The sequence below is a fragment of the Osmia bicornis genome, chromosome 1 (assembly GCF_907164935.1).
Source record: "Osmia bicornis bicornis chromosome 1, iOsmBic2.1, whole genome shotgun sequence".
Lineage (NCBI taxonomy): Eukaryota > Metazoa > Arthropoda > Insecta > Hymenoptera > Megachilidae > Osmia > Osmia bicornis.
In genome coordinates, this window is record NC_060216.1 from 4,313,592 (window position 1) to 4,337,283 (window position 23,692).

The following is a 23,692-nucleotide window of genomic DNA, read 5'->3' on the forward strand; positions in this document are numbered from 1 at the left end:
TCTCATTCTGAATGTTGCGATTGCCCCTTTTTTGACTAACGCACGCCTGGATTTTCCACAGCGCCCTATAAGAAACCTCGTTCAATGAGAAGGTATAACAAGAGAAGAATATACCTCCTCTTTGTAATAATTTTGCAAATGTTTACATAAGTTGTATGTGAGGTATTTATTTATTTAAATTATTTGCATTCATTCAGACTATTGATTAATACTCGTCTGTATTTTTTATTAGTTTCCAAAAACAAAGTTACTATAGGTTTCTGAAAACACAAGGTGCATCACGCAATTGGAACGAGTTATATCTTTTTGATGTAAAAGTTGAATGGTATGATAATGTCTATTTTTCTGTGACTTCATTTTCTTCGTGAATGCAACAATGCACTAAAAAAATGCAGATGCACTTTTTATTTAAATAGAATTATCTCTAACCAAATTCAAGATATAACCCGTCCCAATTGCATGACGTATCCTGTATACTTTTATTAATTAAAAGACATTTATTTAAAGAAGTTAATAACTTTTTCTAAAACAAATTCTCAGATTGCACGTTCCTTCGATTCTTCAGAGTAGACATATATTTCTCAGCAGCGAGGTGTGCTACGGTGCGTAATATAAATTCCACGCGTTTGGTCAGTCAGAATTTACCGGAGCGGGACAATTCTATCATTTGGGTTGAAAGAAGGATAGCATGATCACCGTTCATCTCACTCTAAACACGCGCCAATATTTCGCTTTCATTCTTTAGCCGTATCATCGCGATGCCTTTGGAGCAGTCCTGGGCGACTCGCGGCTCGTGAGCCACATACGACCTCCCTCTCTATTTCTCCGCTAGGGTGGCCCTTAGAGCCCCCGCAGACTGCAGACTTTCTATCGGCCGATAGTTTGGTCGTGTTGGCCTGTTAACGCGCACACTGGGCCAACTAAATACTCGGGTTGGTGAAAGAAGAAACAGGGTGGAAAGAGATGGATAGTTTAGTTTGAATGCAATCGTGTAGCCCATCAAACTTATTTATCGGCCGATACAGAATCGTTGTAATATGCGTACTTGCAGACATCTTCATACTGATTAAGATCCCGATCAAACTATCGGCCGATAGAAAGTCTGCAGTCTGCAGGGGCTCTTAGTTATAGAGCTCCCAATTTTTTTTTCGACTTTTTCATGGTCACACCCCCTAAAATGTTGACATTTGATGAAAAAATGATAATTGCAAAGTTTCAACATGATTGGATAACAGGAACCCGTGCCGCAATCGAGTTGAAGTCTTAAAATTTGTACGATTTCAGGTTAACACCGGATATGTCTGGGGCTCTTTATTTTGAAAGTATCAGTGACTATTTTGTAATGAAAATATAGTTTTTACACGTTTAATACTAGCATGTGTATTCGGCTTTTAACAATACACACAAAATTATTAAATTTTAGCGTTAAACTTGATATGTAACGTAGCGTTTGAGCCACCGGATAATGTGACTGGGAGCTGTATACAATTTGTTCAACGGTTGGTAAATTTTCTAATAATCTTGATTGTACTAGCACTTATAAATGAATCTTTTTTAAATAGTTATAAACAAAGTATTCTTTATTGAAATTTAAGTTATATGTGATATATTGAATAAATTAGCCGATTATTAAACTGTACGTAGTTTTTAATATATATTCTGTGTTAATGTAGATTTGCTTATATCAGGATAAAGTCTTTTATAATCCTCAATTATTTGTGAAATGTATTGTGTTTCTTCCCTTATTTTTAGTCAGCATATTATTATATTCAGATATAAGTTTAACACCACGTTCAGCGGTATCGTTTACCACTTTTAAATGTGTTGCAATTTGTAAACCTTTTTGATATGAAATATCATTCTTCCACAATGAAGGGTCTTTTTCTAAGAAATCTGTAGGTATATTGTACCTATTAAACCATTTTTTAGATTCAGTAGAAATGAAGCTATCAATATTCATATCTACATAATTTTGTATGTTTTCCGGAAGTATTAACTTTCCAGATTCACATTTTTTAGGGCCTCAATCATCCTCCTTTTTGTGTCCAACGGTATTATTTCATCGAAAAAGGATAATGCCACATTCTCTGGTGCAAAGTACCATAAATGGCCGCAAAATTTGCGTATTGCTATTCTACTAATATTATTATCAACTGTAGAATACGAGTATAAATTTTGTAGGAATTTGAGATCTTGCAATGGTGCTTTTACAGGAATTGGTGCATTAAACCAGGCTTGAATGTATAAATTAGCTAAAAAAATACATATATTATTAATCCCTACTATTTCGTTACTGCCAAATGAAAATTGTTTGCGGAATAAATATATTTTTAGCACGTAAATTGCCTTAGCTATCCATCTAGCATGATGGATAGCTCCAGGAATACGAAAAGTATGTCCTCGTGGAAGAGATCCACCAAGAAAAACTATCACCAACTCCAAAAATTCTTTATAGTCATCTCGTGGCTACTTTTGCTCTAAGTTGTACAAGCAGAAGTTTAATTTTTCTTGTATATCTTGGAGCTTTCCATGAACATAACTGTCTCCTATACTTGATTTAAAATTTAATATATTAATATTAGGCCAAGCTTTCTGAAATTTTTTAAAAAGAGGTGTTTCAGGATCGGATGATTTGCTAAGTTTTTCCTCAAACACACTTCTTAAAATTATTTCATAAATATGATGACGGCAGGGAACATACAGGGTGTCCCAGAACTGAGGTAGGAGCCGAAGAGGGATGATTGCTGAGATCATTCTAAACAACTTTTTCCTTTGCCAAAATGTTGTATAAGGCTTCGTTTTCGAGTTATTAACGAAAAACAGTGGCCAATCAGAGCGCGCCCTTAGCGCGGGCCGAACCACGAGAGTGTTGGGTATGCTCTGCGTTCAAACCGTGGTCGTGATCAAGTGCATCGGCACCACGTTGGTGTAATAGGATTCGTTGTTGATGAGCAATCAATAATTCGATGCTATTATTTCTTTCTTTTTTTAATTCATTATTCGATACAACTTTTGCCCAACGAATCCTATTATACCGACGTAGTGCCGATGCACTTGATCACGACCGCGCAGAGCATACCCAACACTCTCGTGATTCGGCCCGCACTAACGGCGCGCTCTGATTGGCCAGTGTTTTTCGTTAATAACTCGAAAACGAAGCCTTTACCAACATTTTGGCAAAGGAAAAAGTTGTTCAGAATGACCTCACCAATCATCCCTCTTCGGCTCCTACCCCAGTTCTGGGACACCCTGTATAATAAATCTCATTCTAACAGTTGCTCTAACAGAACACAAGCTCCTTGCAGTCGTCCTGTATTCAAAGATGTGGTGTCACAGCAGAGAGCTTATACTCTGTCTGTTAGGTCCCAATCTTGTAATAAATTGTAAATTACTGACGCTTGTTCCTTGCCACTACTATTTGGAATCGCTGGGATTCCTAAAAGTTTTTCCATGTTATCGTACGTAATTATAACCGGCAATCTATTTATGTTTTCCATATTTCTTCCGGATGGCAACATTTTTGCGTCCCAATGAACAGTAACCGTCAATGGTAAATTTAGCTGAAATGCTTCCCGTTGTTTTCTGGTACGTTCTGCACGAAGACGATGTCGACAGCGTTGTATCGAAGATCGATTAATTATGAGCTCATCTAAATAGTTGTGCAGAGCTTCAGCAGTAGTAATTATAATGCGAACTGCATCACGATCGCTTATTTTACACTTGTCTAACACTGCCACAAGTTTGTCAGTTACTTGGACCAGGCTCATTAAGAAATTCAGCATCGTGTACAATATTTTCTGTCCCACTACTTGATGAAGACTGTAGTTCTGTTTCTTCTATAATGCAGATACATAAATAAGATATAGAATGCATAGACCAACAGAAAAAGTTTATTAAAAATATGTCATACCTTGCACTTCCATCATGGTTTCAAATCGTTCTTTTCGGAACTCTTCTTGCTAAAGCCGAACTGCTTGTCGCTTTTCCTTCTCCATTATATTTTTGTCAGCACCAAGCATTAGCCCTGGTCGTGCTTTTTGTCGCTGATTGAGTAGAAAAAGTTTATCTTCTTCGATTTTAATAGTATTTAATGCGCCAAAGTGAGCAATGTCAAAAAGGTCATCCAACGAATCAAGAAAATCTCTTTCCTTTCTTTCCTGTATCTCATTCCGGCGTTTTCGAGATTTTTGCAACAAACGCCAATTGATATGCAATTTTAACAATTTATCGATGCTATGGCGCGTTGTTCTTGTAGATATACGTGCTTTATCCCAGAAAACTTCCGCTTCCTTAATCACTAAGGCTGCGCGTGGACGGAGCTCCAGTTTAACTTTACGCACATTACAAAACAGAACACGCAAAACTTGTTCATTGTTTGGTAATTTGGAGCCAATAATTAGGCTTTCATCATGCCCCAACAAAAATATCCTGTCAACGCTTCTGGTTTCCATTTTTTCAGTTCCACTATACTCTCAAACTAAATTCACGATACTAACACTTCGAATTCACAAAACAGAATGAAAAATGACTGCCGTGACTAACAGTAGATACATTTTGTCATCAGAGACTTTACCAGGTAATATGACAAAACACCCTCAAACAATATAACGCGATCGATTCTAAAATATTCTGCTGGTAAAAACCAAGAAACCTGTGATTACCTTGATCAGGTAAAACGTGGTAATATTCACCACTGCCGGGAACCTTTTTATATATCTATCATGGCGAGCTTCTACTATACATTTTTTTAATATCGGAATATATTGTCTAATTTGATTTATTTTATACAAGAACTCTAAGGGCTAGCTGAATAGGAGATTGGTTTTCGTATTTGAGGTAGCCACTTCCGCAACTACGCAATAAGACTCATTAACTTTAGCGGTAAGATTCAGCAATTTTTAGTATATTTTTCAAAATCATAAAATTAACGATAAAATTATACATGTAAAAAATTATATTTATAGTACAAAATATTTGCCTCCTATATAAAACAAAATGACACGAATACATTCGATGTCAATATGAAATCGTATAAATTTTAAAACTTCAACTCGATTGCGGCACGGGTTCCTTCTGTTTAATCATGCTGAAACTTTGCAATTATCATTGTTTCATCAAGTGTTAAAATTTAAGGGGGTGCGACGAAAAAAAATTGGAAGTCCAAAAATAAGGGCCACCCTATTCTCCGCGCCTCCCATCATGCGCAGTCGTGCGAACCGTGTGAGGCATACGAGGTAAAGCATGGTAACTGAACACGGTGTGGTTAATAGTGGGGGAATCGACAGACGCATAGTGGGAGTTACGTAGCGACGGCGGGGAACATGTTGCTCAGGGCTGCTCTGGAGAGATGAGCGTTTGAATGTGTTTGTAAAAATACTTGAGGCGCTGTTGCCTTCCTAGATCGTGTTGCGCGCACGCTTCCGAAATGCATATGGCACGATAGCTAAGAAATAGTCCTATCAAGGTCGTAACAGAACACGCAAGTGGCTCCATCAGGCCCAACGAAAAAACTACTGTAATACCGACCTGCCAAATCGAAGAGGTTACGTAACGAATTATCCTACCACAGAGAAGAATCCTAATTATGCCAACGAATTATACATACAACAAATGTCTATTTTCATTGCAACAGTTAACGTGTTAATAATCAAGAGTTTATTAATTAATTTTCAAAATATTGATCAGTGGCGCGTTAATCTGAATCATTTCTACCTATATAATTAAAAATTAAAAATTAAAAATTATTTACCCGTAGGATCCGACATTAATTCTTCCATCGACAATGCCCAACGTTTCACCCTCTTCTCCGTAGGAACTTCCACCCTGACCACAAACAAATTCAATAAATAAAAGAAATTTAAATAGAATTTGCATGAGAAACATGGCATGCACATCACAAAATACATATAAGAATATCTTGAGTTGGTGCTTATTTAATATATACATATACAAAAAAAATTAACCCTTGAACAGCAAAGTCTGGGTAAATACAGACCCAAACTTACAGAACATAAAACAAGGATATGTATTAACCTAGAGTTAAATGAATAATTTGTAAACTAAAAAGTTTCATACACCTATTTGAAGAATAATCTTTAAAATAAGTGTAAGAAAACGACAATATGACATACTAAATTAATTTAAAATGAACGCTCTCTTCAAGGTCCGCTATCCGAGGATTTAAGAGACCATATAATATTGTAAAAGTTGGATTTTAAGAACCACCCTAGCACACGTATACATATACAAGGCGAACTAGTTAAATTAGTACACCTAAATATTTCCATTATTTATGGTTTTATGGAAAAAGTCCTTCAGGACAAAGTTATACTATTTTAAAGAACACATGTAGCGGCAAGATTTTTCTTTCCCTTAAAGATCATCGGTATTTTTGTAAATAGAGATATGCATTTAAGTGTTCGCATTTAAGTAGTCCATCCTGTATAGTTGTAGGAAAAATTATAGTTACGTTTGCAATACTAACAGGGGACTGTTTAATTGCCAAAATGTTTGATCGTCGGTGATCCATGGATTAGAAGGTTGAGGCGGTACAAACATTGCATCGTATTCCACGTATGTTTCAAAGTACGACTTCAGGTTTTCAATCGCAGCCGACACCTTTATTCTTGTGCGAGTTAAACTATTCTTTAACAGGGCCACCTAGTATTCAATAAAAGCACATTTTGTGGTAAATATTCCTTCGAATACATTGCAATAAATTGTTACACAGCTGTTATTTTTATATCAAATTTTCAAAGAATCTAGGCTGTTAAGCAAGATGAATCGACCCTAACAACAATTCCAGTTGATATTTATACCACATAATGCTCTTTCCCTAAAGAACGACTATGAGCAATTTCAACCCTTACCCTCCCTGGTATGGGAGATATGAGGGTAACAACCCTGAAATTTATTATTTTTTTTCTCGGAAACTGTTTAACATATCTGAACACATCAAAGTGCAAATGGTAAGTACTCATTAACTGTACTTCACGTATTCTTTTCATAATTTTTATACAATAATTAAAGGTTGAAAATTAATAAATAACTGGTTGAGGGTGATTTTTATAAACAATCCCTTGAGTGACACCCACCGAAAAAATTAAGAATAATCATTTATTACTTAACTATTATCTGTAAAAGTTTCAAGAGTATTGGATTGGTACAACATGGTTAAAAAGAAAATAAAACCAATATAATGGCCCTTTATAAGGCAAAAACAGGCTGAACGTTAGTGACGCTCAACCCAATCGACCTACAAGGGAACAGGTTGCACCGGCCCGCCACGATTTTCACACCAGAAACAGCTCTCAGGAAAATATGAACTCTGCTTCCCTTAAACTGTATGTTCTTGAATGAAGCATTTTGTTAACAGTCAATTGTTTAAACAATACATTAATTTTTTGTTCTTAACTGTTAACACGAAGGTACATTGTCATTTAATAAGAAAACTTAATTAAAAAGATCAAATTGTTAATATAACCTTTTCTTATGAAAAGAATACGTGAAGTACAGTTAATGAGTAACTACCATTTGCACTTTAATGTGTTTAGATGTGTTAAACAGTTTCCGAGAAAAAAAATAATAAATTTCAGGCTTGTTACCTTCATATCTCCCATACCAGGGAGGGTAAGGGTTGAAATTGCTCACAGTCGTTCTTCAGGGAAAAAGCATTTTGTGGTATAAGTATCAACTGGAATTGTTGCTGGGGTCGATTCACCTTGCTTAACAGCCTAGACCCTTTAGAAAGTTACAAATTTAAAAATATAGAAATTTCAAATTTTCAGCTTCACAAATTATAAAATTCATGGTGATTTTAACTTAGTATACCAAGCATGCACACGAAATTGCTCGCAGTAGGTTTGTATACCAGCAGACAACTTTGAGCACCCGTGCTCGTTTCAGCACATACTGCGCGTGCCTACTTTACAAACTTTTATGAAGATATTTTATAGCCAGAGCTACTGCTAATTTAATACAATTTTTCTAAAAAAGTACAATTAATCTTCGAATAATACGATTTTAGTTTACAAATTTTTATTAAAGTGGATGAATTTTCAAAAAGAACAATATAAAGCCTCACCCTGTACATTTATGAAGCATTACATTTATGTAATGCAAACCAAAGGCGATGCCGATTACCACTTGAGGGTCGTTTCATCTTCATACGTATATGTCCATATAGCTGCCCGGTACACATATACCCGATGCAATAAGTAGCTGCTAGGGTATGTACGTATAATAAAAAGAAAACAGCTCTCGAGTAGCAATCGGCATCGTCTTTGGTTTGCGTGGTAAGAAAATCATTCTGCATAAAAATCAGTTACTGTGATGAATGCTGTTTGCATTGTTAATACAATACATCACTATTACGCCATTTATATTAGAGCACCACTTAAATTTTTATAGGACCTCCACGTCCATGTTATAAACAATTTTCTGACGATAAATACATTCGTAATTAGATAATAAAAATAGTACAATATTGAGAAAATAATACAGTAGGCTCTTGTTATATTGCCGTCGATAAGGCTGTAGGAATAGAAAAGTCAAGCTTTCAAGCTTTCACTTCAAAGGAGGAGGGAAGGTAGAAATTATTGTCATAGACTATGATAATAAAAGAGTGGCAGTACTTAGCTTTAGAATCCATATGAAAGTCAAGTTGCTCATGTGGCAATATAACGAGAGTCTAAAGTGTCAAGAAGAAAAATATAATCCCGAATTTTTAGTGGTTGCAGCGTGACAGTTGAAGTGTTAATGACTTGAATGAAAACATATAGAATTTACCTCGCGTTGCAGATCAGTTAAAGTGCGTTTACGTGATGGAGGGCGCGCAACTCCAGGACGAAAACGGGTAGGTACAGGTGCTACTTCAAGACTACTAAGACAACCAGGTGGTGGCCTATATACTCTCCAAAACGCTCGTTCTTGGGAATCGCTCACTATTTTATCGCCTTTCTTCCACTCCTTTGATAAACGTACCTGAACCCACACAATTAATATTTCAAGAAGTCACATGTTCGAATGTACAAGACTTACAATTGAATTGTATACCAAGCCGCTCAAAAGTATCCTCATGCTTGAAAAATGTTACTTAACATGTTTAAACCACGTGACATCATAAGACGTCAAGCTAGTAAACCCTCGCCCTCCTGTTAATATATCATAAGATACCAAACTGTTCGAATCCCACATACTGGTAACATCATAAGATGTCATCGCTTAACACACAGTTTCGGTAAAATCTTTCCCGTTGACCTGGAAAAATTCGAATGACAAAATTGTCGCGACTGAGCTATGGATTCTTGTAACTATTCAGCACCCTCAAAAGCGCTTTTTAACCTAGCCTAGAGTTTCAGATGTGACAAGTGCAAGTTAGCATCTTATGTCATTGGGACATAGAGAAGTGATTTCATATTTGCAGATGTAAATTCAATCATTAGTCTTTAATTAAATAATTGCCACATAAAAATGGATTGTATCTTATCATGATACTTTGATAACGGAAAATGATTAAATCACTGTAAACTCTCGCTGTATTGCCATTTTTTATGTTAACAAACTTGTAATTGGCAATATAGCGAAAGTTTACTGAAAATACTAGTCAGTATACTTTTGAGCGGTAATGTATAAGAATTTTAATATAAGTACTATAGAATTCTTATAATCTAGTGTGCTTGAAATCTCGACAATGGCAAATTATTATTATTATATTATATTTTTGTAATATAGTAAAAATTGAGGAAAAATAATTTTAAAAATGGCTGTACTTAACACTCGCACTAATGTCAATTTAGTTTCAGACGTTTACTACTGATATTTACGTAAAAATGATTATTTATTTCAAATTCTGTGTAATATATATGTTAAAGTATAATATTTTAAAGAAGCTTATATTAAAATATTTATTAAATATAGAACAATTAAATAGCAAAATTGTAACTTCTCGGTCTAAAAAGATTCGCCAATGGCCGTGTGAGTGTTAATAAAAGAATAGAATTTATCAACAAAAATAGATGACGATACAGTAGAACAGACATGCACAGCTATTAGTAAAACAGGCGCCTGTGGGCAACGAATTCAAACCACTCGTCGAAGAGTGGGGAAGACCGCAGTAGAGTAGGTGTGAGGTCGTGCAAAACATGCGAGCCCGCAGAACAATTTTCTGTGCATGCCTATACTAAAACATGAGACAGCTGTTAAAATTTTTATCTTCTATCGATAGTTAATTCTTTTGTTATTTTAGTGCACATAGAATAAAAAAAAAGAAAATAATATTCATAGAGCAGGATCGTGGTTGTGTTTAAGAGTATCGAACTATAAAATGCCAAATTATCCGAATTCTATTGTATAGTATAATTTAAACAAAAAAAGAATTCAAAAATTTTTTGACAAATAAAAACATCGATATAATTTTTTTCAAGTAATACATTTTAAGAATTTTATTTTAATTTGAATTTTGAAGTTGGAAATTCTGAAATCTTGAAACTTGTACTTAAGAAATTAATTTAAACATTCTGAGATTTGAATTTGAAAATGCGAATTTTGAAATTTTGAATAAAATTCTATCCAAAATTTAGCTCTTGTTATTTAACAAATTAATTTTATGAAAACATATTATTTTCCAATATATATAATTATTGTTTAATTATTCATAATCTTTTAATATTTTAATTTACCATTAACATTAATTTATTTTCATAAATAATTACTATTGATCCCTGATGAATGAATATTTAATTGTAGACATGGTTTGCCTAATTTTCATAAAAATGAATGATGGAAATGATTAATCATTCACCTGTTCCTCGGCCTGAAGTTGTATAATATCCCACTTGTTTTGCAAATTCCTACGTAGGCTGTTCAAAGCATCCTAAGAGGATAAATTACTCACTAAATATAAAATAAAAATCATGAAATATGATATTGCTAACAATTTACATACAGTCTCGTAATCTTCAAGAGCATGGCGTTGCTTGTTTCTTAGACTTCTTTTAGCCAGATAAATAGCGTATTCCACGTTATCAGGGGTTCTATGTTGCCATGGCCAATAACATGGTGTCTATATATTAAACAAAACAAAAATTATATATGAACCACTTAAACAATAAATTACTTTTTCTATAAAAACATATTTCAATTGAAATATTTCATAGTATTTATTTATTACCTTTAAATATACCATATAACTATTATACACTAACACAAAAGCATATTAAAGGATGTATAAAACTGTTTAAGTTTAAATAATTATACTTTCACAGTCATACATCAGTTATAAGGATGAGGCAATGTTTGCTTCATGAACAATTGCTTTTAAAGGGAAATTTCAATAGAATTTTGTAGGATTATAGAATGATTAACCTTTGAACAGCGGAGCCAAGCTCAATCGTGACCCAAACTTACAAAACATATACGATACTCTTAAGTTAAATGTATGATTTTTTAAACGAAAGAGCTTCGTATCTTACAATTAGAAGAATACTTTTTAAAGAAACAGTGTAAAATTTAGAAAATAAAAATAATATGAAATACAAAATTAAATGAAAATTATGACTCTCTCCACGATCCGCCGTCCCAGGTTAGAAACAAGAACAATGTCGTGCTCTGAATAATACTTACGATTGCCTAACAAATTGCCCAATACAACTGACCGAGCAACCGACATTGCTCGGCTAAAAGAATGCACGAATAAGCAATCCGCATATCGATTCCGGGAAACAACAATAGTAGGCCGACTCCCGAAGAGGAAGTTGATAAAAGGCCGCGTCAAGGCAGTCCAGCACGAATTAAGACACTCATTTTAATAAAGTCCATTTTTGCCGTTCGTTCGAAGTCCGGTGAATTCAAATTTTTTAACGACTCCCCGAATTCCCAACCTCCCAAAAACAACAGTAAATCCCGAGGGGCACAACAACAATAATATTCCCTCTTGGTGCTTAATCGCAAATTTTGGAATTTTAATATATTATTGTTACTACACTGCAATTTGCCAACACGTATATACAAGCTTAACCTTGACACAAGTTACGGAGGTCATTCTCTTGAATAGCATTTACGAAGTTTTAATCGTTGCGTCGCTCGTTTTTTATTAAAAAGACATAGCTAATTGTAAGTAACATACTAATTGTAAGGCCAGTGATATACGACTTATTATGTACAATCATTTATAACATTCTCCAACTTACTGTTTCGTTTTTATTTCATTTTGTTATTATATATTATAATTTTTCGAACCCATATTAAATGCATGACTCCGCCCCTCTCCCACACCTAATCTAACCAAACCTAATCTATCTTTAAGACGGATTAAACTATTTTACTTTAAATTTAATTAAAAAATTATTTAGAGTAGATCAGGTAATATTATATTATTTGGGGTGGCGGCTGAGCCTCTCCTTCATCCATATATTGAAGCTTTAAACAAAATTTTTCCATGAATAATACTCACGTACTGTTCGGTGATCGTAAGTTGCCGAGCAGCAACAAATTGAACGACAGAGGGACCAGGGGACTGTTCCGTTGGCTCCACCTAATCCCTTCCAGGAACTCGCAACTTGAGAAGTCAGCGGTCACATTGCATAGGCGTAAAATTTCTATATTCGCGGGGGGTACATTTAACTATATAAACATGCGATTTTTTTTAGATATCAATAGACTTTTTATAATACTTGTTCTTGACAACAGTTGTTATTATACAAAATATATGGAAATTACATTATGGAAAGTGTAAAAACTCTCCTGTTTTCTTAATAATGTATACCCCGAATCTACGTCTACGTCAATGCGTCCGAATCGTCGTTCGCTATCGCTTCATCTTATTCTGTTTCAATGTCTGTCCTTAGCGACGTTGTCACGCGATAGATTTGTGGATGTAAGGGCCTCGACCAATAAACATAATACGTATGACTGGAGACAGGTCAACGAATTTGATTGAACGGCAACTTACGATCACCGAACAGTACCTATTACAATAAAGTACAAGTTGGATAAGTGTTCGGGAGATCCATCGAAAAGCTACCCGAAAAGCTATTCCCACCATCTAGGGAGATTGCCCTTGAAGAACTGCGAAGCTGGACGAGCGAATAGTGTAAGCTGATCTGAATTGGAATATCGATGAGACAATACTAATGCAACAACAAAACCTTTTGATTTTTCTTATTTTCCAATGAAACTTTAAGTAATGTAATTGTGAGATTCTTCTGATTAAAACAAAACCAAACACGACATAATTTGAAGCATATTTACTGACTACCTTAAAAAAAGAGAATATGTACTGTAAATCACATTTAGATATTAAATAAGTGAAAGGAAATCACTCGTTAAATAAATTAATATTCTTCAAATGATATGTTTAGTCTTATTTTAATTAGAAGAACCTCACAATTACATTGCTAAAAGTTCAATTTACAAAAATAAAAAATAAAGAAATGTTATTATTGAATTAGTATTGTTTCGCCGATAGGTATATTTTTCTCGATTCGTTTAATTCTCAGATCTATTTTTCTTTCGCTCTCTGTCCTTTTTTAAGTTTGGCTACATTCAAACACTCAGCTCAAGTCGCTTCCAAGAACCGAAAAGACACCTGAACTTCATAACTGCCCGGTTTCGATTTCGATTTTCAGGTAATTATCCAAGTTTTACTGTATATATCAACTTTATTACAAAATAGACTATTCGTGATCTATCTTCAATACGTAATAACTTTTTAATAAAAAACGAGCGACAACTAAAACCTTTCAGGAATTACATACTCAGGACCGATTTTTGTAGCATATACCAAGGTCAAGGTCATTGGAGCTGCCTCTACTAAACGTGTAAGATTTACCAAATAGACATTTCAGTTTGGAAGTAGAATTTCCGATATTTTAAATTTTGGAATCTGAATTCTGAAACCTTAAAATTTTTATTTCAAGATTTCAATTTCCGAGATTGAAATTTTTTAATTCGAGTTTCAAAATTTTAATATTACAATTTTGAAATTTTGAAATTTCAATCTTAAAATTCTAAAAGTTTAAGTATTGAAATTTGAATTCACCATAATGAATTCCGTTATGACCAGTGTTCCGTCGAAACGGTTCGTATCGGCGCCGTGTCGCCAGCGCTCGGTACCGCGAGAAGTAAAGGAAAAAAATGACTCGCGACAACGCAAAAACGAAAAAGGTTCAGTACTTTCGGGCGTCTCGCGCAGACAACATCGGTCGTGCGTCTCGCGCGAATAACATTGTAGTTCTAACGCGCGTCTCGCGCAAACAACATCGGTCATTCTATCGTGCGTCTCGCGAAAATAATATCGTCAGTCGTTCTACGGTGTGCCTCGCGCAAGTAGCTTCGGTTTTGTAGTGTTTCTCGAACGGTTCGGGACGCGGAAGAATCACGCGTACGATCTACGTCGAACACGCCTTACAATGGCAGTCGTTTCACGAATCAGGCGGCTGCTCGCCAAAGGCGATCGTGTCTTCTTGAGCCGATCCCTAGGAGTCCGAGCCACGCTCCTCCCGAATTGATTCGCGCGGTCGTGCTGCAACTCCTTCGCCAGCATCGAGACCGTGTTTTCTATCAACGTCATTCAAGGGTCGACCCACACACGCACACACGCGCACGCATACATTCAACGTGACACAGTTCACGATTACGTCTCCTTTGTATTTTCCAAATTTCAAGAGGTTTTTATACCATCGGGTTTTTCCTCTCTGAGCCAATAAATTTTTTCTCATTGTTGGCTCAATTGACCATGTCTTTATTTATTGATCCCTACCCTCCATTCTATTCTATCAATTCAATTCATTTAATTCAAATTCAACAAGATTTAAAAAAAAACACAATCTTTCCATGTTGGAAAGCTTTCGACAACACAACCAGTACTAGAACTCCTTCCCCTATATGTATTGTCATTTTCTTTAGGAAAGCCTATTACATATACTCGGTACTGTAAAATATTTACATCACAATTTAAATACTTTAAAACACGTATGGTCATGGCTAACTAGCATCTCATAAGCCATATTCCTACTTTTTTTATTACCTCACTCACATGAAACATAGAAAAATGAGCGCCACCATATACAGGGCGGGGCATTTAAAACAGGTCACCTGAATAACTCGCTTGTTTTATAATCTGATGTTATTAATTTTTTGATAGGTGGAGGCGCCAAGATGATACGAAGATCAATTCTGTTTTTTTAAATGGAATGGCATGGTTTCTTATTTACAATCTGATAAAGTGTTTCAAGACGAATACAATGACCTATTATGAAAGTCATTCGGTTGGGTTCGTGAAGACGGGGTAACCTCAGATCGACCTGATTTTTTTACCATAGATAGCCCTTGAGATGGCGATTCCAACGGTAGTCATCCCATCTCTTAACTCCCACCCGCCGCCCCGGTAGAGGTCAAAAACTAAAATCGTCCAAAAAGTGGTTTCTGCACTGATCGCAGTGAGCACATTAAGAAAAAAAAAAGTGAAAAAAAATAAAAACCCCTAACCTAACCTAACCTAACGTCACTCCTCGCCTCTTCTCCCTTATATGGGGCGGTTTCGGTGCCTTGGCTCCGTTGAATGCTTAAGTTAGGTTAGGTTAGGTTTTTTTCACATTTTTTTTTCATTTAAGAATTTTTATTTCACATTTTTTCACATATTTTTCATTTTTTAAGTATTTTTTTTACACTTTTAAAAAAAAATTTTTTATATTTTTTTTTCACTTTTTTTTTCTTAATGTGCTCACTGAGATCAGTGCAGAAATCACTTTTTGGACGATTTTAGTTTTTGACCTCTACCGGGGCGGCGGGTGGGAGTTAAGAGATGGGATGACCACCGTTGGAATCGCCATCTCAAGGGCTATCTATGGTAAAAAAATCAGGTCGATCTGAGGTTACCCCGTAAACCATAGCTCAACCAATTGTGTCCAGATTCGTACGTTATCTTTGAATATCATTCTTACTGTTGTTGATGTTTCTTATAAATTTCAATTATACGCTTCGAGAATGAGCCAGTATACGATAGGTTATTGTACAAGTAACTTGTTCAAATATCTAGAAATGAAATTTTACGAATTTCTCGCATTAACAACAAATTTGAATGAATTGTTACAGTATTTATGCACGAAAAATGTTATTCGCGCAAAAGTGAAATGTCCGCGTTGCAATAATTTTGTAGAATTGACAGTTGATCAGTCATTAATTATACATAATACACAACATTATTATAAACAAGTGAAAGGACACAAGCGCAGGGGAGTAATTTGTAATTTTAAAATAAGCGCTTTAACCGGGACATGGTTTGCGCAAAGCGTTATAAATATTACCGTAAGTTGTCAATTAATATGCTATGTCATGATGATGAATGGCCCTCGACAAAGATTTCTGGAAAAGGAGCTGAATATTTCATCATGCACAGCAGTTGATTGGGTGAACTTTTGCCGAGAGGTAATTAATTTATTTCCTAATGATTTTATTCCTAAATCTACATATATAATATTTGAATACAACAATGTGGCATTTTAGCTCATGAATAAATGGTTGATGTGCAAACAAAATCCAATTAGTGAAAATGGAATCATCGTCGAAATTGATGAAGCTAAATTCTGACGTCGAAAATACCATCGTGGACAATTAATAACAGGACAATGGGTCTTTGGTGGTATACAACGGGGCACGAAAAATATGTTTGTCGTACCAGTTGTATCTCGTAGTGCAGAAGTGCTACTACCCTTAATCGAAAAATACATTGCTCCTTGGTCGATAATCTACAGCGATTGTTGGAAAGCTTATAAGAGAATCGACAAAAAAATATACCAACATAGCGTAGTCAACCATTCTGAAAATTTTGTTGGTCCAAATACGGGTACCCAAACCTAAAACATAGAACGGTTATGGAGAGATATTCGCGGATGTAGTCCACAATATGGTCGTAGAGAATACCATTTTCTCCATTATTTAGCAGAACTTATATTTAAAAAAGCATACGATTTCCACGAACGGTTGGATGCATTTTTTGAAATAATGTCTATTATGTACCCTTTAACGGAAAATATAAATGAATAAATGTTATAGTAATTATTACTCCAATCACTTCGGGTTGAGTAGGAGATAAAATATTAATTTTATTATTATTATTGAAACCATACATAGATGTGATAGGTTAGGTTAGGTTAGGCGGCCGGCAACGCTTTCTTCGAATGATAGTGTTGTTTAAATAATAACGAAAGAGTTGCCGGCCACCTTACGGCGAACCGTATTTATATATATGTATAAACTGACCTAACCTAATACATCAATAATATTCACTTCTAATTGAGTTTTAATGGACATTTCCACCTTAATTCTTACAAATCTGTTTTGGTTAATAACTTTTTAATAAAATACGAGCGACGGCTAAAACCTTCTGAAGGTCACTCAGGAGGGTGACCTTGACAACATATGTCAAGGTCAAGGTCATCGGAGGTTGGTCCGTATCTCTAAATAGTTACCACGACTAATTCGACTAGAGTACGGCTCCGTGGTAAATATTCAATCTGAGTGTTCAATTTTCTAAAATGTGTTACAGGATAGGAAAGAAAGTAAAAATGGTTATTGTTTATGGTGAATGTCATAGAATTATGAGGGAAGCGGTGCGTGTGTGTGGTGAAAGATATCTTAATCGTAACAGACCTTCACTTTATGTCTTTGCAAACATTATAAAAAAGTTCCACGAAATCGGAAATGTGGATAACAAAACACGCAATCTAGCCAAAAGAGTAAGTAACGATGGAAACTCAATAGAAACATTGTAGCAGCTGTAATACAAGATCCACATGTCAGTAGGAGGCAACTTGAACGCGAGAGTGGCCTCAGTCGTCAAAGTATTTTGCGAATACTTCACGTCAACAAATTTCATTCGTTCTACATTTCACTTCATCAACAATTAAGTGTGCTCTGAGACAATTTACTTTCTATTGCAGTTGATCTTGGGTGACCTTGAATGACCTTCATAATAGGTCATTGTATTCGTCTTGAAACACATTACCAGATTGAAAATAAGAAACCAATTAAAAAAATTAAAAAGATAGAATTGATCTTCGTATCTGTTTGGCGCTTCCACCTATAAAAAAAATGAATAACATCAGATTATGAGGCCCTCGATACCAAGTAAGTTTGATCTAATGCATTTTCCTCTATCTTCAAAAACAAGCGAGTTATTTAGGTGACCTGTTTTAAATGCCCCACCCTGTATACTTTTAGTGAACTTGTAGAAAAGCTACTCCCCCTCCGATTTCGATGATTTTTAAATATGTTGTAAAGTTCGATATTCTAAGCAACTTTTTCCTCCACGCTATATGTTGGACTTGATTAGTTTGCGAGATATTCGCGAAAAATTATGAGTACTACTACGTTGAATTACATTATACAAAGGACATATTTAAAATACATTTTAAATATACATACAATGTACAGGGTCTATCTCGCAACCCATACGCGCGCAAATTGATGAAAATGGCAGCAGCGCAAAAATTCTAGAGATGTAAAAATCCGTACAGTTCAGTTGGTAATTTATTCGGGATACGAGTACACCGAGTTTCATCGAACTTGTCGCGGCGTGTGACTCTAACACATATTCATGACGGCAGTCAATTGGCTGCAATCCCTCCTTCGCATGCCCCTCGCCAATCGGCTCTCCGGCGTGAATATGTGTTAGTTTCACACGTCGCGACAAGTTCGATGAAACTCGGTGTATGTACTCGTTTCTCGAATCAATTACCAACTTAACTGTACGGACTTTTACATCTATAGAATTTTTGCGCTGTTGCCATTTTCATCAATTTGCGCGCGCATGGATTGCGAGATAAATGGTAGACCCTGTATACTGTCTACTAGGGATGTGCGGCCCGACTAATGTGCCGAGTTCCCGACTAGTCGGGTCGGTTCAGAAAACATCCGCCGAGCTCGAGCGGACGTCCGATACATCTGTGCAGTCAGCTAGCCCGACTTTTTCGGGTTCGCTCGGGCTTAGTTGGGCTGATTCGGATGAGCTCCCGCGGGCCTCGGCCCGCAACCCAATTCTCGTGTACTTGTTAATACTTGCAATAAGCATGTGCAAAATCTGTTTTATATGCAATTTTGGAATAAGATAATTTTTATTATGTCGAAAAATAATACTTGTAACGAATCCTTCCTTTTAATAACGCGGAAACATGTCTGTGAGTGACGCTGAGACGTTGTAAAACCCTTATTAAGGGACACTTTTTAAGGGATACATAAAAATTAATTACGTCCTCATTTCGAATGGTCTGTATAGGTTTTCTTGGTTAACTTACTTTGTAAAAATTTACTGCGCACGTCTATTTCTTACGGTTTAGGACTGCGCAAGGGTCAAAGTTTCCATAAGATAATAGCGGATCCTGCGCAACAAATTTTCTAACAAATCAAATTGATGCATTTTTAAATCAACACAATGTAGTTTACAATGAAGTTTTTAATTAAAAGTTTCATTTAGTTTAATATCATGGAATTGGAATTTGCGGTGGATGGTGGGCAAAGCCAAATTTATATTTTAACTGATTTATAATTTAATTGATTTATATCTTAACTGATTAATTCCCCGTGCATAGCACGGGGCGTTCCACTAGTTTCTTTGAAATGAATTTCATTCCATGTCACCTGTATATTAATTTTATACATAAAATAATTTTTAACAAAAAACAAATCCGACTTCGAAATGCACTAAAAAGTGTCAAATAATTTCTATTTCATTTATACCAATATTCCATAGCTATTAATAATATCTACTTAATCGTTAAATAGGATACCAAATTCATTTCAAAGTTTTCGGAGGCGGCGCAAAATTAAAAACTTTTCTTCTACTAGGAAGATCCTAGTTCAGGCATCGGCAACCTATGACAAATGACCCATTTGATAACTTCAAGTAAACAATATTCAATGGGAATCAACATACTCATTGCGGATTAACTGTACTGCAGTTCACGAGAGACCATACTTAACTCGCGCAGTTCAGTACATTCACTAGGGACATTTTTAATAACGTGTGTGATTCCCCTCTACAGCTTGCTTCTTACTTTGCGATCATATAATTTTTTCTTTGAAAAATAATAGGAATTTCATTGTATCGTGTATCTTTACCATATCATCACATACATGTACATACAGGGTGTCTGCGCTAAAGTGTGACAGACGTTTTATTTCATAACTATTCATGATAGGAAAAATTGTTTATATAGAAATTGCACGGTACAAGGGGGCCCATGTTTTGGCGTGAACGAAAATTTATTTGCATTATTAGTTTAAAAGATATGATGGTCAAGTTTCGTTTTTTAAATGGAACTATATATTTTTTTTCAGATCATGTGATAGTGCTTTTCAAGACGAATTCATTAAGTTTTAATGTATACACCCGATTTTAATTAGTTTTCAAGATATAACGTTTACAAATTTCCCGATTTTCAGTAGATACTTCTTGATTTGAGTAGCAAGTCGTAAAAGTGGCCCTATTGTAGTGGTAAGTGCCACTGCGGGGGTCTACGCTAAGAACGGCAGATTCAAAGAATAAGAAACCGCAACAATAGAGCCGCTCTTACGACTTGCCACTCAAACCGAAACGTATCTACTGAAAATCGGGAAATTTGTAAACGTTATATCTTAATAACTCGAAAACCAAGCTTTAACCAACATTTCTGCAAAGGAAAAAGTTGTTTAGAATTATCTTAGCAATCATTCCTCTTCGGCTGTCGAGGTAGTCGCGTGACACCCTGTATATCCTACTAAATATGAAAGGTTTCATCGCGAACGATACATTCCTCGCAGAGTAACATGAAGAAATAGATTTTTTGCTACAACAGTAGTTATTAACAAATTCCATAAATTTTTGCAAGTGGGATCATCGCGGATATCCCTCCTACTAAATGTGAAAGGTTTCATCGCAATCGGTACATTCCCTGCAGCATAAACGCCGGAAGATATAAATGAAGTATTAGGTTTTTTGCAATAAAAGTCGTTAGGAATGAAAAAATATAAAAATTTCTTTGCGGGACCAATCGGGAGATATACTCTACAAGATGCAAAATGTTTCGTTCCGATTGGTCCATACGTCTCGGAGTAATCGGCAAACGTACGCCGAACGTATATCAAATAGTACGTTTTTTGCAATAAAAATCGTCAGGAATGAAAAAATGCAAAATATTTTTTTTACGGGACCAATGGAGGGTTATACTCTATAAGACGCAAAATGTTTCGTACCGATTGGTCCATCCGTCTTGGAATAATCGGCGAACATACATTTAGAAAAAAAAGTCGTTAGGAATGAAAAAATGCAAAATATTCTTTTTACGGGACCAATGGGGAGTTATACTCTGTAAGACGCAAAATGTTTCGTTCCGATTGGTCCATCCGTCTCGGCGTAATCGGTGAACATACATAAGAAAAAAAAAAAAAAAATACACATCGAATTGAGTATCCTCCTCCTTTTCGAAGTCGGATAAAAAAATAGATTTTGCACATCGTTGTTGCAAGTATTAACAAGTATATGAGAGTTGGGCCGCGGGAGCTCGTCCGAATCAGCCCGACTAAGCCTGACCGAACTCGAAAAAGTTGGGCTACCCGACTGCACGGATGTATCGGACGTCCGCCCGATCCCGCCCGATTTTTTCCGAGCCCGTAATATCGGGTTCTCGCACATCCCTACTGTCTACCGATCACAAGAAGTCCCGCAGGACAGCACAAGAGCAAGAGGGGATGCTACGTACACATCGACTGATCTCCTAGTTTTACACGAGCCTAATTAGCAGATGTGACCGTTTCGACCAATGATACGTCGTGACCGAAAGTACGTCTGAGCTAAAGTGGGGTACGACCAATCAGATTGCGTTATTTTCATGGAACTTCTTGTGATCGATGAACTGTTCGTCCGCGTGGATCTTCGTTTGCTCCGCCTGACCGCACTCTTAATGTCTAACTTAATCCCCACTCATAGGTTCTGGGGGTTATGCTACTGCTTTGAAGTCATCATCACCCCATAGCGGGGAATAGCGGTTCCAGTCACACTTGACCGATTCATTTGTTTTCTTCGTCAAGCAATTCGACCAATTACGAAAATACTTGTGATGCAAAGTAGGGGGGGTAGTGAGGCATAGATCCCTACAAGTTTTAGCCATGCCATCTTCTCGTGGACGAATATCTCGCATACATACATAATACAGTTCTTGTCTGTTTAATGCTCGTATCAGAGCTCTAGCGACCTAAATTTCCAAGAACCGAATAATTAACCGAGTAACCAATAAACGCACGGTTTTCCCGTAGTTCGTCCGTTCCATTGGACTGCCACCTAACTAGACGGCAGAGTGGGATCGGCACGCGAAGTACTATATACCGATGCAATGTTGACGAGGCTAAGGAATGCGGGTACGATTGGTTGTCGTCGATAAGTCACACCTCACGCACACGCATTCTAGATCGTCGTGCGCTATTGGCCGATGCAATCACACACTAATCGCGTCGCCTGACAAAGAAAAAAAAATGAGACTTCACAACAAAGCGGGATGGTACGAATTCAGCGTTGCGGAGAACGCGAGGATCAAACGTGGGGACAGGGCGAAGCGTGCGAAGTGCTCCCTTTGCTTCTGTGCTGTCCCGCTCGTCAACTTCTCATCGGTCAATACTGTCCGCGCACTAAAAAAAGGCTGAGCTCCATCAAGCTAAAAAGTTACAGAGGCAAGGGGATTCATGCGTTCGCACCGCCCAATTCTTTTCTAATAAAAATCGAATATCGTATCGAGATTCGATACGAAACTAAATGCGACAAAGTAAGACAGGAATATCAAGTATCGCTGTGTCTCATTCTGTCATGTTTTGTTATACATATATCCCAATCGCATGCCGGGTGATCGCCAGCGAGAACAGCACCAATCCCCGCAACCAGCTGGCGGTCGCCGGCCCGAGCCACAGGCGTACGGGGAGACGAGCACCCTCCCCTTCCACTAAACGTCTACAAGTACTGTTCGGAGATCGTAAATTGCCGTCCAATCAAATTCGTTGACTTGCCTCCAGTCACATGTATTATGTTTATTGGCCGAGGCCCTTACATCCACAAATCTATCGTATGACAAACGTCGCTAAGGACATACATTGAAACAGAATGAGATGAAGCGATAGCGGGCGACGATTCGGACGCATTGACGTAGACGTAGATTCGGGGTTTACATTATTAAGAAAACAGGAGAGTTGTTACACTTTCCATAATGTAATTTTCATAAATTTTGCATAAGAACAACTGTTGGCAAGAACAAGTATTATAAAAATACCCAGAAAAATTCGCATGTTTATAATAGTTAAATGTACCCCCCGCGAATATGGAAATTTTACACTTATGCAATGTTGACCACTGACTTCTCAATAGTGATGGGCGATATAGATATTTGGAATATCGATATTTTTCAATTCAAATATCGATATTTTGGATCGCTATTTAACATGGCGATATATTGCCGTATCGATACTTAATATATGAATATCGAAATTTTGATACAATGTACAGGGTCTACCATTTATCTCGGAACCGGTGGCACCCAAAATCCCGACACCCACAATCCCGACAGCCCAAAATCAATACCAATAAATGTTACTTCGTAAATTGTGTTTATTATTTCCTTATATTAAAAGTGGGTATTGGTATTAGTTAGCGTAGTATACAGGGGGACAGAGCCCC

At 36.3% G+C, this 23,692-nt stretch overlaps 1 protein-coding gene across 4 annotated transcripts in view; it reads right to left on the reverse strand.

The window, feature by feature from the left end:
* LOC114880009 (regulator of G-protein signaling 9) overlaps positions 1-23,692 on the reverse strand; it is a 132,014-nt gene that overhangs the window by 56,450 nt on the left and 51,872 nt on the right. For 2 of the 4 annotated variants that reach the window (XM_029195537.2, XM_029195536.2), the window contains 5 exons: positions 10,946-11,062; positions 10,802-10,873; positions 8,788-8,982; positions 6,485-6,660; positions 5,750-5,823 (listed from right to left, as the gene is read on the reverse strand). In XM_029195537.2, the coding sequence (XP_029051370.1) occupies positions 5,750-5,823; positions 6,485-6,660; positions 8,788-8,982; positions 10,802-10,873; positions 10,946-11,062 (634 nt within the window). Of the gene's footprint in view, positions 1-5,749; positions 5,824-6,484; positions 6,661-8,787; positions 8,989-10,801; positions 10,874-10,945; positions 11,063-23,692 lie in introns of all 4 variants that reach the window. The other 2 variants (XM_046285588.1, XM_046285587.1) reach the window with 1 other exon arrangement.